The 13,014-nt window shown below is 41.1% G+C and overlaps 1 protein-coding gene across 1 annotated transcript; it reads left to right on the forward strand.

The window, feature by feature from the left end:
- The first annotated feature begins 5,078 nt into the window (after nucleotides 1–5,078).
- On the forward strand, nucleotides 5,079–12,503 carry ccar2 (cell cycle and apoptosis regulator 2). The gene is made up of 18 exons (XM_026944010.3): nucleotides 5,079–5,220; nucleotides 5,804–5,889; nucleotides 5,975–6,089; nucleotides 6,189–6,324; nucleotides 6,411–6,522; nucleotides 6,915–7,061; nucleotides 7,142–7,358; nucleotides 7,587–7,697; nucleotides 8,281–8,441; nucleotides 8,607–8,733; nucleotides 8,832–8,960; nucleotides 9,447–9,593; nucleotides 9,721–9,945; nucleotides 10,469–10,591; nucleotides 10,686–10,794; nucleotides 10,895–11,092; nucleotides 11,492–11,649; nucleotides 11,732–12,503. Exons 2-18 carry the CDS (start codon nucleotides 5,804–5,806, stop codon nucleotides 11,777–11,779), a joined length of 2,349 nt encoding a protein of 782 aa, XP_026799811.3. The 5' UTR covers nucleotides 5,079–5,220; the 3' UTR covers nucleotides 11,780–12,503.
- Nucleotides 12,504–13,014: the final 511 nt, after the last annotated feature.

Below are 13,014 nucleotides of genomic sequence, written 5' to 3' on the forward strand. Positions count from 1 at the left end.
GAGACCATTTAATGTTTTATAGGTCAATAGTAGTATTTTATAATCAATACGAAATTTGATTGGGAGCCAAAGCAGTGTGGATAAGATAGGGGTGATGTGGTCATATCTTCTGATTCTAGTAAGGACTCTTGCTGCTGCATTCTGGACTAACTGGAGCTTGTTTATGCATCTACTGGAAAATCCAGACAGTAAGGCATTACAATAATCCAACCTAGAGGTAACAAAAGCATGAACTAATTTTTCTGCATCATGTAGTGACAATATATTTCTTATTTTAGCAATATTTCTGAGATGAAAGAAAGCGATCCTAGTTATATTATCTACATGAGCTTCAAAAGAAAGACTAGAGTCGATAATCACACCAAGGTCTTTTACTGCTGCACATGATGAAACAGAAAGGCCATCCAGAGTTATTATGTAATCAGAAAGCTTACGTCTAACTGCATGTGGTCCTAGTACAAGTACTTCTGTCTTGTCAGAATTAAGTAAGAGAAAGTTACTAAACATCCAGTTTCTAATGTCTTTTACACATTCCTCAACTTTATTAAGCTGGTTTCTGTCAACTGGCTTTGCTGAAACATACAACTGTGTGTCATCAGCGTAACAGTGGAAGCTAATACCATGTTTACGAGCCTTGCGGGACACCAAACTTTACCTTAGTATGAGAAGAGAAGTCACCATTTACATTTACAAACTCATAACGATCAGTTAAATAAGACCTGAGCCAGGAAAGGGCCGTTCCCTTAATGCCTACTACATTTTCCTGTTTATCGAGGAGAATAGCATGGTATCAATGGTATCAAAAGTTGCACTAAGGTCAAGCAGAACAAGCAAGGAGACACAACCCTGATCAGAGGCCAGTAGTAAGTCATTTACCACTTTAACCAGTGCTGTCTCTGTGCTATGATGAGGCCTAAATCATGGCATGGCATGGCAATGGTTTGCTTCCTACCTGGAAGGTCGGTCATATCAGGTAACATGGAGGGGATCCACATCTGCTCCTCTCAGACTCTCCTCTGGTGTTCCACAAGGCTCAGTACTTGGTCCTCTCCTTTTCTCCCTCTATACTCAATCTCTTGGTGTGGTCATATCCTCACATGGGTTTTCATACCACTGCTATGCAGATGACACTGAACTCATCCTCTCCTTCCCTCCCTCAGACACTCATGTTTCTGCTCGGATATCAGCATGTCTGGCAGACATCTCATCATGGATGACAGCTCATCAGCTGAAACTTAATCCCACCAAAACTGAACTGCTGTTCATCCCAGGTGATTCATCCCCATCTCAGGATCTTGCAATCTCCCTAGACAATTCTCTGATCTCGCCTTCGGTTACTGCACGCAACCTTGGGGTAACCATGGACAATCAACTGTCCTTCTCCTCTCACACTGCTAATCTGACATGCTCATGACATGACGTGCTCCTTTATAACATCAGAAGAATTCGTCCATTTCTTTCCACACAGGCCACAAAGGTGCTTGTTCAGTCCCTTGTCATTTCAAGACTGGACTACTGCAGCTCACTCCTGGCAGGTCTGCCTCTGAGCGCCATTCATCCTCTGCAACTGATCCAGAATGCAGCTGCACGATGGGTTTTCAACCGTCCTAAATTTTCCCACACCACCCCATTGCTACGCTCCCTCCACTGGCTTCCTGTAGCTGCCCGCATCAGATTTAAAACACTGATGCTTGCCTACAAAGCCAAAAACGGACCAGCACCCACTTATCTCAAAGCACTTATCACACCTCGCGCGGCACCACGCTCCCTCCAATCCTCTATCACTGCTTGACTGGTCCCACCATCTCTCAGGGTACAAGGAAGGCATGCATCGAGACTCTTCTCTGTTCTGGCACCAAGGTGGTGGAATGAACTTCCCCTAGATGTCCGAACTGCTGAGTCACTGGCAGTCTTCAAACGACTTCTGAAGACTTACCTCTTCATAAAGTACTTTAGTTAGCACTTTCAGAAAAAAAACCCCAAAAACTCCCCAACAGAGTTTTGGACTGATGGTATTCCTAGTTTGTGACCTAGTGAGCCAATATCAGAATGTATTTTTGATAGACTTCAAAGCACTATTGTAAGTCGCTCTGGATAAGGACGTCTGCCAAATGCCATAAATGTAAATGTAAATCCTGACTGATACATTTCATGAATGTTATTCCTATGCAAGTATGAGCATAGCTGCTGTGCTATAACCTTTTCTAGGACCTTGGAGATAAAAGGGAGGTTTGATATTGGTCTATAGTTAGACAGCTGACAGGGATCAAGGTCAGATTTTTTAATCAAGGGCTTGATAACTGCTAATTTAAAAGATTTAGGTACATAGCCAATGCTAAGGGAAGAATTGATTATCGTTAAAAGAGGTTTGATTGTTTCAGGAATGATCTGTTTGAGGAAACAAGTAGGTAAAAGATCTAGTATACAGGTTGATGATTTTGATGATGAAATTAGTGAAATTAGTTCACTCTCTTCAAGGGGAGTAAAACATTGTAATTGTTGATCTGATATTATTATATTATCATCTACAGGGTTAGTTATAAAAATGTCCGGTTTTAAATTAATAGTCGGAATTTTTTGCCTGATATTTTCAATTTTACCATTGAAAAAATTCATGAAGTCATCACTGCTGTATAATGATTGTGTGCGTGTTTCTATTGTGGTCTTATTCCTACTTAATTTTGCTTCAGTATTAAATAAGAATCTAGGATTATTTCTGTCATCTTCAAATAGGGTGGAGAGATACATTGATCTAGCAGCAATAAGAGCTTTCCTATAGCTCAAAAGGCTCTCCTTCCATGCTATTGGAAAGACTACCGATTTAGTTTGATGCCATTTACGTTCTAGTATTCAAGTGGTCTGTTTTAAAGTTCGTGTGTGATCGCTATACCAGGGTGCTAGCTTTTTCTCCCTAATTATTTTTCTTTTAAGTGAAGCTACCTTATCTAGCGAGTTTCAGAACGTTGATTCTAAGCATTCAGTTGCCTGGTCAAGTTCTTTGGGATCAGACAGTGATCCAATCATGGTTGATAAATGAATATTAAAGTCTCCAACAATTAATGCTTTGTCTAAAGAAACAACCAGGTTGTTCACATAGGAATTCACATAGGAATTCCAAATATGGCCCTGGGGGTCTGTAAATAATAATTAATGGAATCACCTGGGTAGACTTATTTTTAGTGGCTATGTATGTTATGTTAGTATAAAGAACTTCAAATGCGTTGAATTTATGACTAGGTTTTTGTGTGATGCCTAGATTATCATTATAGATGACTGAGACGCCTCCTCCTTTGCCAGTTAGACGGGGCTGATGTATGTAACTGTACCCAGGAGGACTAGCTTAATTTAATGCTACAAACTCGTTTGGTTTAATCCACGTTTCTGTTAAACACAGTACATCAAACTCCTGAACAGTAATGGTTTCATTAACAATAAGCGCTTTAGACGTAAGAGATCTAATATTCAACAGTCCTAGCTTCAGATCAACGGTGCTGGCTGTGTATTCAGTATGATCTAATTTTATTTTAATTAGGTTACTAAAACAAACTGTCTGAGTATGTCTATAATTTTGTTTAGCTCGGGGACCAGACACAGTCTCAATACGGCGGAACCTAAGTGACAACTCAGTGCAGCTAGCAGACGATCGGTTTAGCCTGCTTGTCTGCTCCCTGGCCTTGGCCCTGGATTGTCGCCGATTAACTAAGCCTGTTCTGAGACTATGTGCTATGCTGCAAGAAATGAGAGCAGCACCTTCCCAAGTGGGATGGACACCGTCCTGCCCTAATAGGCCAGCCTTGCCCTCAAAAATAGTCCAATTATCTATAAAGCCCACATTGTTTTCGGAGCACCACTTGGACATCCAGCAGTTCAGCGACCTTAACCTGCTGTAAGTTACATCGCCACGCCGCATTGGGATGGGGCAATATTTGGTTATCTGCCAAAGCTGAAACATTTAAAGAAATCAAAGAGAAAAACTGTCCCATACTAAGTTCCTTTATCTCTTTGTTTAATTCTTGCACATTTCCTGTCCAATGATTTGTTGTTAAGACCATTAGAAGCTTCATATTTTGCCATTTTGGGCTTGGTCCAGTGTACAAGAGTAAGATCAGTCAACATATAGATTTAACAAGCGAAAATGTTTATAACACTGATTACACCATTCGGTGTTTTGAGGAGGAACAAACATATTGGATCAATACATCGCAATATGGATACACTGGCCCTTCCCTACCCCAAACTGCACAACAAACTACACAAGTACTGCTCCACATGTGTGACTATTGCATTTAGGTGTACAGGTGTCCCAGTCTTAGATGTCTCATCCCAGTTATTTCAAAATTGCAAGTAATTCTTTCCTACGTGCAAAACAAGTAAGGAATAAAATGACAGGACATGCTGGGGAAAAAGTAATTGGCCACCTAAACTTAATAACTGGTTGTGCCACCTTTAGCAGCAACAACTACAACCAAGCACTTACGGTAACTGGAGATCAGTCTTTCACATGGCTGTGGAGGATTTTTGGCCCACTCTTCTTTGAAGAATCGCTTTAATACAGTCACGTTGTAGGGTTTTTCAGTATGAACTGCTTGTTTAAAGTCCTGCCACAGCATCTCAAGTGTGTCAAGTTCAAGCCATTCCAAAACTCTATAACTCCAATTTTGACTTGCTCTTGTGCTTCAAATTGTTGTCTTGCTGCATAACCAAACTGAGCTGACATCCCAGAGTTATTTAAGCAATATAGCACGAGCAAGAGTGTGGTTATACTGAATATCTGCACTGCACAATATGGCCAAATAATTTGTTTATTTTTACTCCACGAACGGAAATAGATCCAGAAGAAGTCACACTCACTGATTGCCTATCGGCTAGCTGAATAGCTAGCTCAAAATGATTGTCATTTAAACCATATACAATGAATACTCTTGTATATAATTTAATATATCAAATAAGTAGATTGAAACTTAGTGTTGTATAAATAGGCAATAATTACATTACAGCACCTCTACATGTAAAACTAATCCCGTCCAAACAGGGTTTTAGGCACTAAATGATAATGAGTAGACCATAACGGCTGTATCCTGTTATGGCCACTAGGGGCGGTGATGCGTCTAAACCATGATACTCGTTACCGTTCAATCCAAGAAGAAGAAGACGAAGAAGAAGAAGAAGAAGAAGAAGAAGACGACAATAGCGACAAATTAATATATACACGGGATTGAGGTGAGGTTTTGTATTAAATTAGTAGAAATTTCATAAAATTTGTTAGGAATAGCATGAGTAAACATCAACAAATGTAGTAACTGTTGAGTCGCTAGTCAGCTAAATTACCAAAATAACTACCTTAATAAATAGCATTCGGTACACTAGCTGACTAGCTCGCAGCTAGCATTAACAATAACTAGAATTAGCAATAATCTGAGGTCGCATTAGAATGGCCAGTACAGGTACATGTGTTATTTTCCAGGTGAAAACAGATGCATTGTTTTCATTGTAATCGTCGTGGCTGATGTTTAGTCTTGCTGTCACCCCTCCCCCATACTAATCCTACTATCTATCTAGATCATCAGCACTAGTTCTCTTAATCAAGTTAAATCAATGATCACTACTTTTCAGTCAAGGTGACTGAGTTTGTGTGGTTGTGATCCTGAAAGACATTTCACTACTGATCTCAGATGTATGACAAAAACATCAAGATGACATCCAATGGATGTCTTGATTTACTACTACCTTACATTCAAGATGTGACCTGTGTAACTAAAAAAATCGTAACAAATGTGTGATTAATAAAAGATTGTCTTCTCAGATGAGGCAGCGAGTCTTCACCGGGGTTGTGACACAGCTGCAGGACCGCCATGGGACTGTAGACCGGGATGTACGCTTTGCAATGAGGTCTGTCTCGACCTCTAAATGCTTTGCAGTAAAGATTGCATTGCGATATGGTTGCGTGCTCACAGTGGACTTTCTGTTTGGCTAGTGCTGTAGTAGGCAGAGCGCCGCTGGTTGGCGAGAAAGTGCTGGTGAAGGCGGTGCAGGATCCTTCGCAGTCTGTCAAGTGGACAGCACAAAGAGTGCAGGTGCTCAATGGCCAGGTACGCTGTCAAGGCATCCTTGTACTGTTTGCTTCCAATTTTCCGATTGATTACAAACATCAGTTTGATTTCTTTTTTTTCCCCATGTTCTCCGACAAGCCATTTAAGTCTCCTCCGCCGCTGCTACACTCCACGACACCAAACCTGACGCCGGGCATTTTGGGAAACAAGCGTCAACCACTGCTAAAGTCACCTCAGATACCACCACTGATTCCTGGCATGCAGCCGAATCCAGGTAAACTACAACTGCTGAAACAGCCACATTGTACAGTTCTTTTATATGTAAACATGTTGCCATATAAACGCTGATTTTCTTCTCAGGTGGCATGCTTCAGATGCCCCACCATCAGAAGCTGCCGTGGTCTGCTCCCTGGAGTGGGGGAAGCAGGAAGAGACATAATGAGGTCGTGGCTGGGCGGAGAGGCCGACACTGGTGAGTGGTGGTGGATAGTAACAATTCTGAAATTGCTATTACTGTAGTTAACCTTTTTCCCAAAGCAGAAGGTTATTTTGATGCATTTCCCAGGACTCTTTCGTTACACACTGCAATATTATACCAGGAAATTCATGCAACCTTGCACATTGCTTCACTCGGTGAATTACTAACTAGTGCCCTCCCCAGGTTAACTGGCATTTCAGCTCAAGCTGCATCTACAGTATGAACACCATTTTCGTCTTTTGAAGGAAACTAATTTCCTTAAAGGCTAATACTTTATCTTTTCATGTATCTTATACCACTGACAGGTTGCGTGTTGTGTCAGCATGCAATCCGAAACCTGACAACAAACCTCTAGTCTTCATCTTACTGTTTATTGTTTGATTTAGGGAGGAAGCCAGTGGCTCTTGGGGAGCCGACAACGCACACCAGAAGAGGCGACGATGGAAAGCCCCGTCTGAGGAGGAAACATCCAAAAAGAGCACCTCTCAAACCAGCACGAGCTCTCCTTTCTTCTCCTTTTTCCCACGAGACAGGTGGGTCTGCTTGCAGCAAAACAGTACAAGGTCAATTAAAGGACATAGTATCACAGTATCCTTTTATTTCCCTTTTTCAGTCAGGCCTGTGATAATCTGGAGCTACAGCGGCGCTACCCACACCTCCACGCTCCTCTGTCTCTCTTTCACGTGCAGCTTTGCTGGCCTGAGAGCTTCCCTTCCAGCCAGCCACTTCCTCTCGCAGGGCCCTGTCATTTCCACGTAGGCTCGCAACAACCTAAGACAGAACCGACTCCATCTCCAGACTCCACAGACAACTCCATCTTCTCTGTTAAGGTAATGTCATGAGGATTCACAAGTCTCCAGGTTGTCCATCTAAAGCCAGATTTAGACTAGAATTCAGCCAAGATTTTATTGGGATCATCTTGTGCAATGTGACAAGAAGTCACACTTCTTAAAAGACCGCTCTAAGAGCACAGTGTAAAACGGGTTATAAATCACCAAATTACTGTGAAATATTTTTTCCTAGTCATTTAGATTAATGCTTCTCCATTGCCCTTGCAGGTGCTGTTACTGTCCATGCCTGGCATTGAGGACTTCTACACTCAGTGTTGTAACTATGCAGAGGACGGGAAGGCACATGGAGATGCTGTCCACCCTACAACACTGTTCAAGGTTAGCACATTCCGTCCTCTTTTTTTTTTTTTTTTTTGTCTAGTGAGGTCCTTTTAACGCACTTTAAAATCTTTTTCATATACAGTATTTGAATTGTCTGTATTGGAATGGTTTATAGTTTGTCCCATAATTTGAATCACAAATCATATTATTGCCAGAGAGAAAATTCATACATTATGTGTGCACATACAAGCATACACGTACATTTAGAAATAGACATATAGTAAACAAGGAATGGATATAACTGAACACACATAAGGTTGTCGTAATAAATGGAGGGGAGTGTGGGTAGGCCAGTTGGTCCCTAGCTGTCCGTGAGACTGAAATTTTGCACTGAAGGCTGCAATGTGTTCCTCTCTTAAAATGACTTGTATTATATCCTGTTGTATTATTTGCCAGAAAGTTGTTTTTCTTTTGTTTCATTTATTCTTTCATTCATCGTGAGTAAGTGCTTTATTCTGGGCAAGGTCTTGCACACTGAATGGATCCCATTCAGCACAATCGATGGAATAATGCTATCAAACGTTTTGCACTAAATCATAACTGGGATATCTTTGTTTCCCTGTATGTCTTTCTGTATTAGTTTCTATTACTGGACAAAGCAGGAGAGCTGCAGCTCCCTGGAGGTTCATGGTCCAAAGAGGACGGGTCCAATCCGGCCAAAGACAGCAGCGTCATCATACACACCGCAGTGCGCTGTGTGATGGATCAGACGGCACTGGACCTTTCAGCTTGTACACAATGGTCAGTGAATACAGTATGTTTCCCATTGTGGCTGATTCTCCATGATCACATGTTTGGGCATTTTCTGCTCCCTGGAAGATAAGAGCAATTCAGATGATTCATTTAATTTCCATGTCATCACAGAATCCTTGTTGACGTCTTGTTGACTATGTCTCCGTTTTCAAGGCATAAAATGACCGAGCTGAGATTACTTTCTGGGGATACAGTGGAGACCGTCGTCATCTTGATGCCAGATGTGTGGAATCTAGTCCCGACAGCAGAAGAGTGGGCCAAGTTACAGGAAGCACGAGGGGTTAGGACTCTCACATACTGTATGTTAATCACATCTGAGAACACCAGCAAAATGTTTTATGCTCATTTTGAATATTGGTTGTCTCTTGGGTTTTTCAGGAAGATGAGTCTTCTCTCCCTGATGTGCCCTCACTGGTAGTCCAACCCACTGCAGGGTTCACACTGTCTACAGTCTCTCTCTCATCTCTATTAGAGCCACGGATGTCACACAGCAGAGATACATTTGAGGTTTGCATCCATGCCTCAGCTATAAAAACACATGCAGCCAGTCATACTTGTGTTTTCTTACAAAGAAAAAGCCTCAATATCAACATATCATCAAGGCTCAATATATAACAATATCTCCAGCAGCATGGAGGATCAGCATTTTTCCACTTCTTAAACAAAGCCACTGTAATCTGTCAGATCAAAGCTAGGAAATTAGCATTTTCTGTTTTGGGCATTTAAAAAAAAAAAAAGAACTTGCCTAAACATGAAACAGCAGAATGTAGGGATCTAGTTCTTGTTCATTTTCCACCAAATTCAGAAACAAATGGAACCGTAACAGTGATGACAAAGAAAGGGAAATGAAATCATAGAATGTTGCTTTTGACAGTACAAACAGCACCAATGAACCAGACTGTGTGTCCTCTGTGTTTGTGTGCCTGTCTGTCTGTCTATGTGTGTGTGTGTGTGTGTGTGTGTGTGTGTATGTATGTGTGTGTGTGGTATTAGGTGGGTTTGGTAAGTGAGCTCTTCAGCGAGATGCTCCAGAGGGATTTTGGTCTGCAGCTCTACCACTCCCTCTGCAGCCTGCCTCAGACTCCGAATCCGACTCTTCCTGACTCGGAAATACAAGCAGAGGACAGCAGCGCTGCCCTGGTACACACATCTCATATGAACTGGCTTAAATAATATGCTCGCTTTCAACAAATTGCATTTCAAATGACAATACGTTGCAATTTTCATAACCCCCTCTCCCCTCCATCTTTTTCATTCTCTCCATCAGGATGATGAGGCAAAAAAGACGAGTAAGGACATGAGAAAGAAAGGAGCAAGTGATGCCAAGAAAACAGCAAACAAAGAAGGGGAGGAAGAGGAAGAGACCAAAATGGAGGATGAACAGGAAGAGATTGAACACCAGGCAGAGGATCAAGAAGAGGCTGAGAGCCAGGCAGAGGTTGAAGAAACACTGACCGCTGATGTACTTGACAGTCAGTCACTCAAAGACATAGTAAGAGCAAAAATACTTACATGACATAATATTTTTGTTATTTTCTGAAATACAGTATGTCTTGTTTAAGGAATAAAACTTGACCAGGCATGCTGTTACAGGAAATTAATCAACGATAGGTTGGTGCGATGCAGTTCGACTGCTACCACCCCGAAGTTGATTATTGTTCTTTAACAGCATGTCGTAAGGTGTTTTATTCTTCTTATATCACAGCAGTTTGCAGTGTTTTACTTATTGAAGATTTTTTTATCCATTTATGGATATGGACAACCAAGTGTATAAGTTTGTGTTTGATGGGAAAAATTAAGGCACTTTTCTTAAGCAGATTTTAGTGTATTTAATTTAATCTCTCACACAGGGATAAGATGATATATAGTGTCCATAGGAACCTTTTGATAATTTTTTTTCCAACCCATTTTTTTGTTACATAAACTTGATTTCCTTTGCACTAGCTGTTTGTTTGAATGTAAATGATTCAGTGGTTTTTTTTTTCCTCTCTCTTTTTGACTGACCCCCTCTAAAGGAGCTTCCCCGTAGGGTCCTTTTATCCTGGGTGTTTTTCGACAGGCAGCTCTCTGGCTCCCTGAGAGAAGAGGACGTTCAGAACATCCTGCTCTCCCTGGGGCTCTACCTCACCACTGCTCAGGTCTCTTTCAGTTTAAAATGAGGGAAAGGAAGGATTTGAGTTGTTATTTTCAAATAAACAGGGGAATTTAGGGAATTTTTTTTTCATTTCTCAGGCACAGGATCTGGTCAGAAAGATGTCAGTGGATGGGAAGTGCATGTACCGTAAGCTGTGCTCACGCTGGACCGACACAGACGAGGTGGCCTGTGACCTCAGTGCCGAGGGTATGACTTAATGACGCAACTCACACAAGCACGCACTTCAGAGAATATATTCTTCTATATAAGTATATATCTTGTTTTGCATCACCATTTCTGTTGTTAGGAAATAAATCCCTGCTTCCGGGCCTGCCTCGTAAGGAGAAGGGCTCTTCCCGTCGCTCATCCAGCACCGCTAACCCAGATGTTGTAAACTACAAAGGGACCGTTCTGAACATCCCCAACCTGTTGCAGCATCTCGAGAGCAGCAAAGCAGCACAGCACGAGATGGAGAAACGGCTCGCTTATCTGCAGGCAATACTCGGTACGGCAAGGAAACGAGGTTATTCCTTCTCTGCACGGTTCAGTGGTAGAGTTGATGCGGTGCTGTATGTGAGGAAAAACCCTTAGCACTTCCAATTCTGAAAAGTGAAAGTGAAAACCAACCTGCCAGTGGTATAGGGAATACCGGTGAGGAAAAACATGGCAGCTGAGTTCCTTGCTAATCTTCTCAATGGATTCCAGGTCCAATTTTGGACTGCACAATTTTGTCTGTGTTTTTATATTAATTATTTGCTAATAGTAAAATGTATGCAGATTTACATCTTTTGTTGTAGTGTGACAAGATAAAAGCAAAAAAAATGTTTTTAGGATTTCCATGTTTAGATGAATTACGTGTTAATGAACCGTGGATTAAAGTCATGTGCATGTTTGTGTTTTTCAGAGGAAGCCAAGTCGAAGCCAGTCTCAGATGAACAGGAGCAGCTGAAGAGCAGGTTAGAGAAAGTCGAAGCACTCAACAAAACCTATGAGAAGAATCTAAAAGAGAACGCGGGCCACATGCTCACTGTCATCGAGAAGATGCAGAAAATGGTAGATCAGGTAAAGACCGATAAATTTCCTTCCTTCCATTCATTTCACAATTTTTCAAATGAAGATACTTACTTCAGTTTTTACTTTACAGACAACAAGCCTTACAAGGACAAAGGACGTGAAAGGAGACAAAGACTAACAGTTTCTTCGAATGGCAAAAAGTGAACAGGGGCATTTTAAAAACCTCGAAACCAATTTATTTTTCACCTCTTTTAAATCTCTTTTGGGATATTAATGGAGTTGTACATTTTTATTTTCAAAACCTCAAAATGCTCAGCTTGGCATTTCAGTGGCACGCTTGGCAAAAGTTTGATTTTGTTTAAAAAAAAAAAAAAAGAAAAAGAAAAACAAAATGAAATCATGTTTGAGTAGCATCTTAAAGCCTGCACAAATGTATTCAACTGGGAAAGTTAATGTCTTTATATTTAGTGTATTATTGTTTGCTTTACTCCGTTTAATCCCATAAGTAGGAGAATGATATTAAAATGTTGACTTTTGAGTTGTTATTTTTTTTCTTTCTAGTTTTGGTCCTCTTGTGTAAAAACATGAATTTGCGATATTTATATTTGCCATCAGTGCTGCTGAGACTGAAGGGTCCCTTGTTGCAGATTTAACCTAATGGTCCTAATAAAAATCACTGTTGTTGTCAGGAATTGCTCGGACTACTGCAATAACAGAAAACTAAAAACAGTGATAAACCTGACCCTGCTTCGCCACTTGCCTGGGGTTGCTATAACGTGGCTTCTGGGCTTTTTTTCCCTTAATTTATGAGTGTCACTCAATTTGATGATTGTCACGTTTTGAGTTCTTGTTTGCACTCCTGTATCAACACCAACAATAAAAAATGTCATTGTGAATTGTAACTTGTTTCAAATGAATGCACTCTATTATTGCACTATACAAAGAGTTGACTTGTACATATAGTTATAAAATATAAATGTTGAAGTGCCAATGCATTTAAATCTACAATATAGAGAAAGGTGTAGTCAGGGAAGTGTAAGAAAAAAAATTACAAGTACCGCAAACAAAATATTACATATGAAAATTGACATTCATTCATATTCAGAAATCACTTTATTCTGGTTAAGGTCATGGTGGATCTGGTGTCTTTCCTGGGAATGCCGGGTGTGAGGCAGTGTGACGCCATTACAGAATACCGTTGCCGTGAAGGGGTGTACTTGGTCTGCAACAATGTTTAGGTAGGTGCTACGTGTCAAAGTAACATCCACATGAATGCCAGGACCCAAGGTTTCCCAGCAGAACATTTCCCAGAGCATCACACTGTCTCTGCCAGCTTGCCTTCTTCCCATAGTGCATCCTGGTGCCATCTCTTCCCCAGGTTTATCAGACCAGGCCACCTCCTTCTATTGCTCC

The sequence above is a fragment of the Pangasianodon hypophthalmus genome, chromosome 17 (assembly GCF_027358585.1).
Source record: "Pangasianodon hypophthalmus isolate fPanHyp1 chromosome 17, fPanHyp1.pri, whole genome shotgun sequence".
Taxonomy (NCBI): Eukaryota; Metazoa; Chordata; class Actinopteri; order Siluriformes; family Pangasiidae; genus Pangasianodon; species Pangasianodon hypophthalmus.

Excerpts from the sequence above, each read along its gene's own strand:
- ccar2 (XM_026944010.3), top strand. The coding sequence starts at position 5,804 with ATGAGGCAGCGAGTCTTCACCGGGGTTGTGACACAGCTGCAGGACCGC. Across the intron at positions 10,592-10,685 it reads TCTACCTCACCACTGCTCAG|GCACAGGATCTGGTCAGAAA; the intron begins GTCTCTTTCAGT and ends TTCATTTCTCAG. Across the intron at positions 11,093-11,491 it reads TTATCTGCAGGCAATACTCG|AGGAAGCCAAGTCGAAGCCA; the intron begins GTACGGCAAGGA and ends TGTGTTTTTCAG.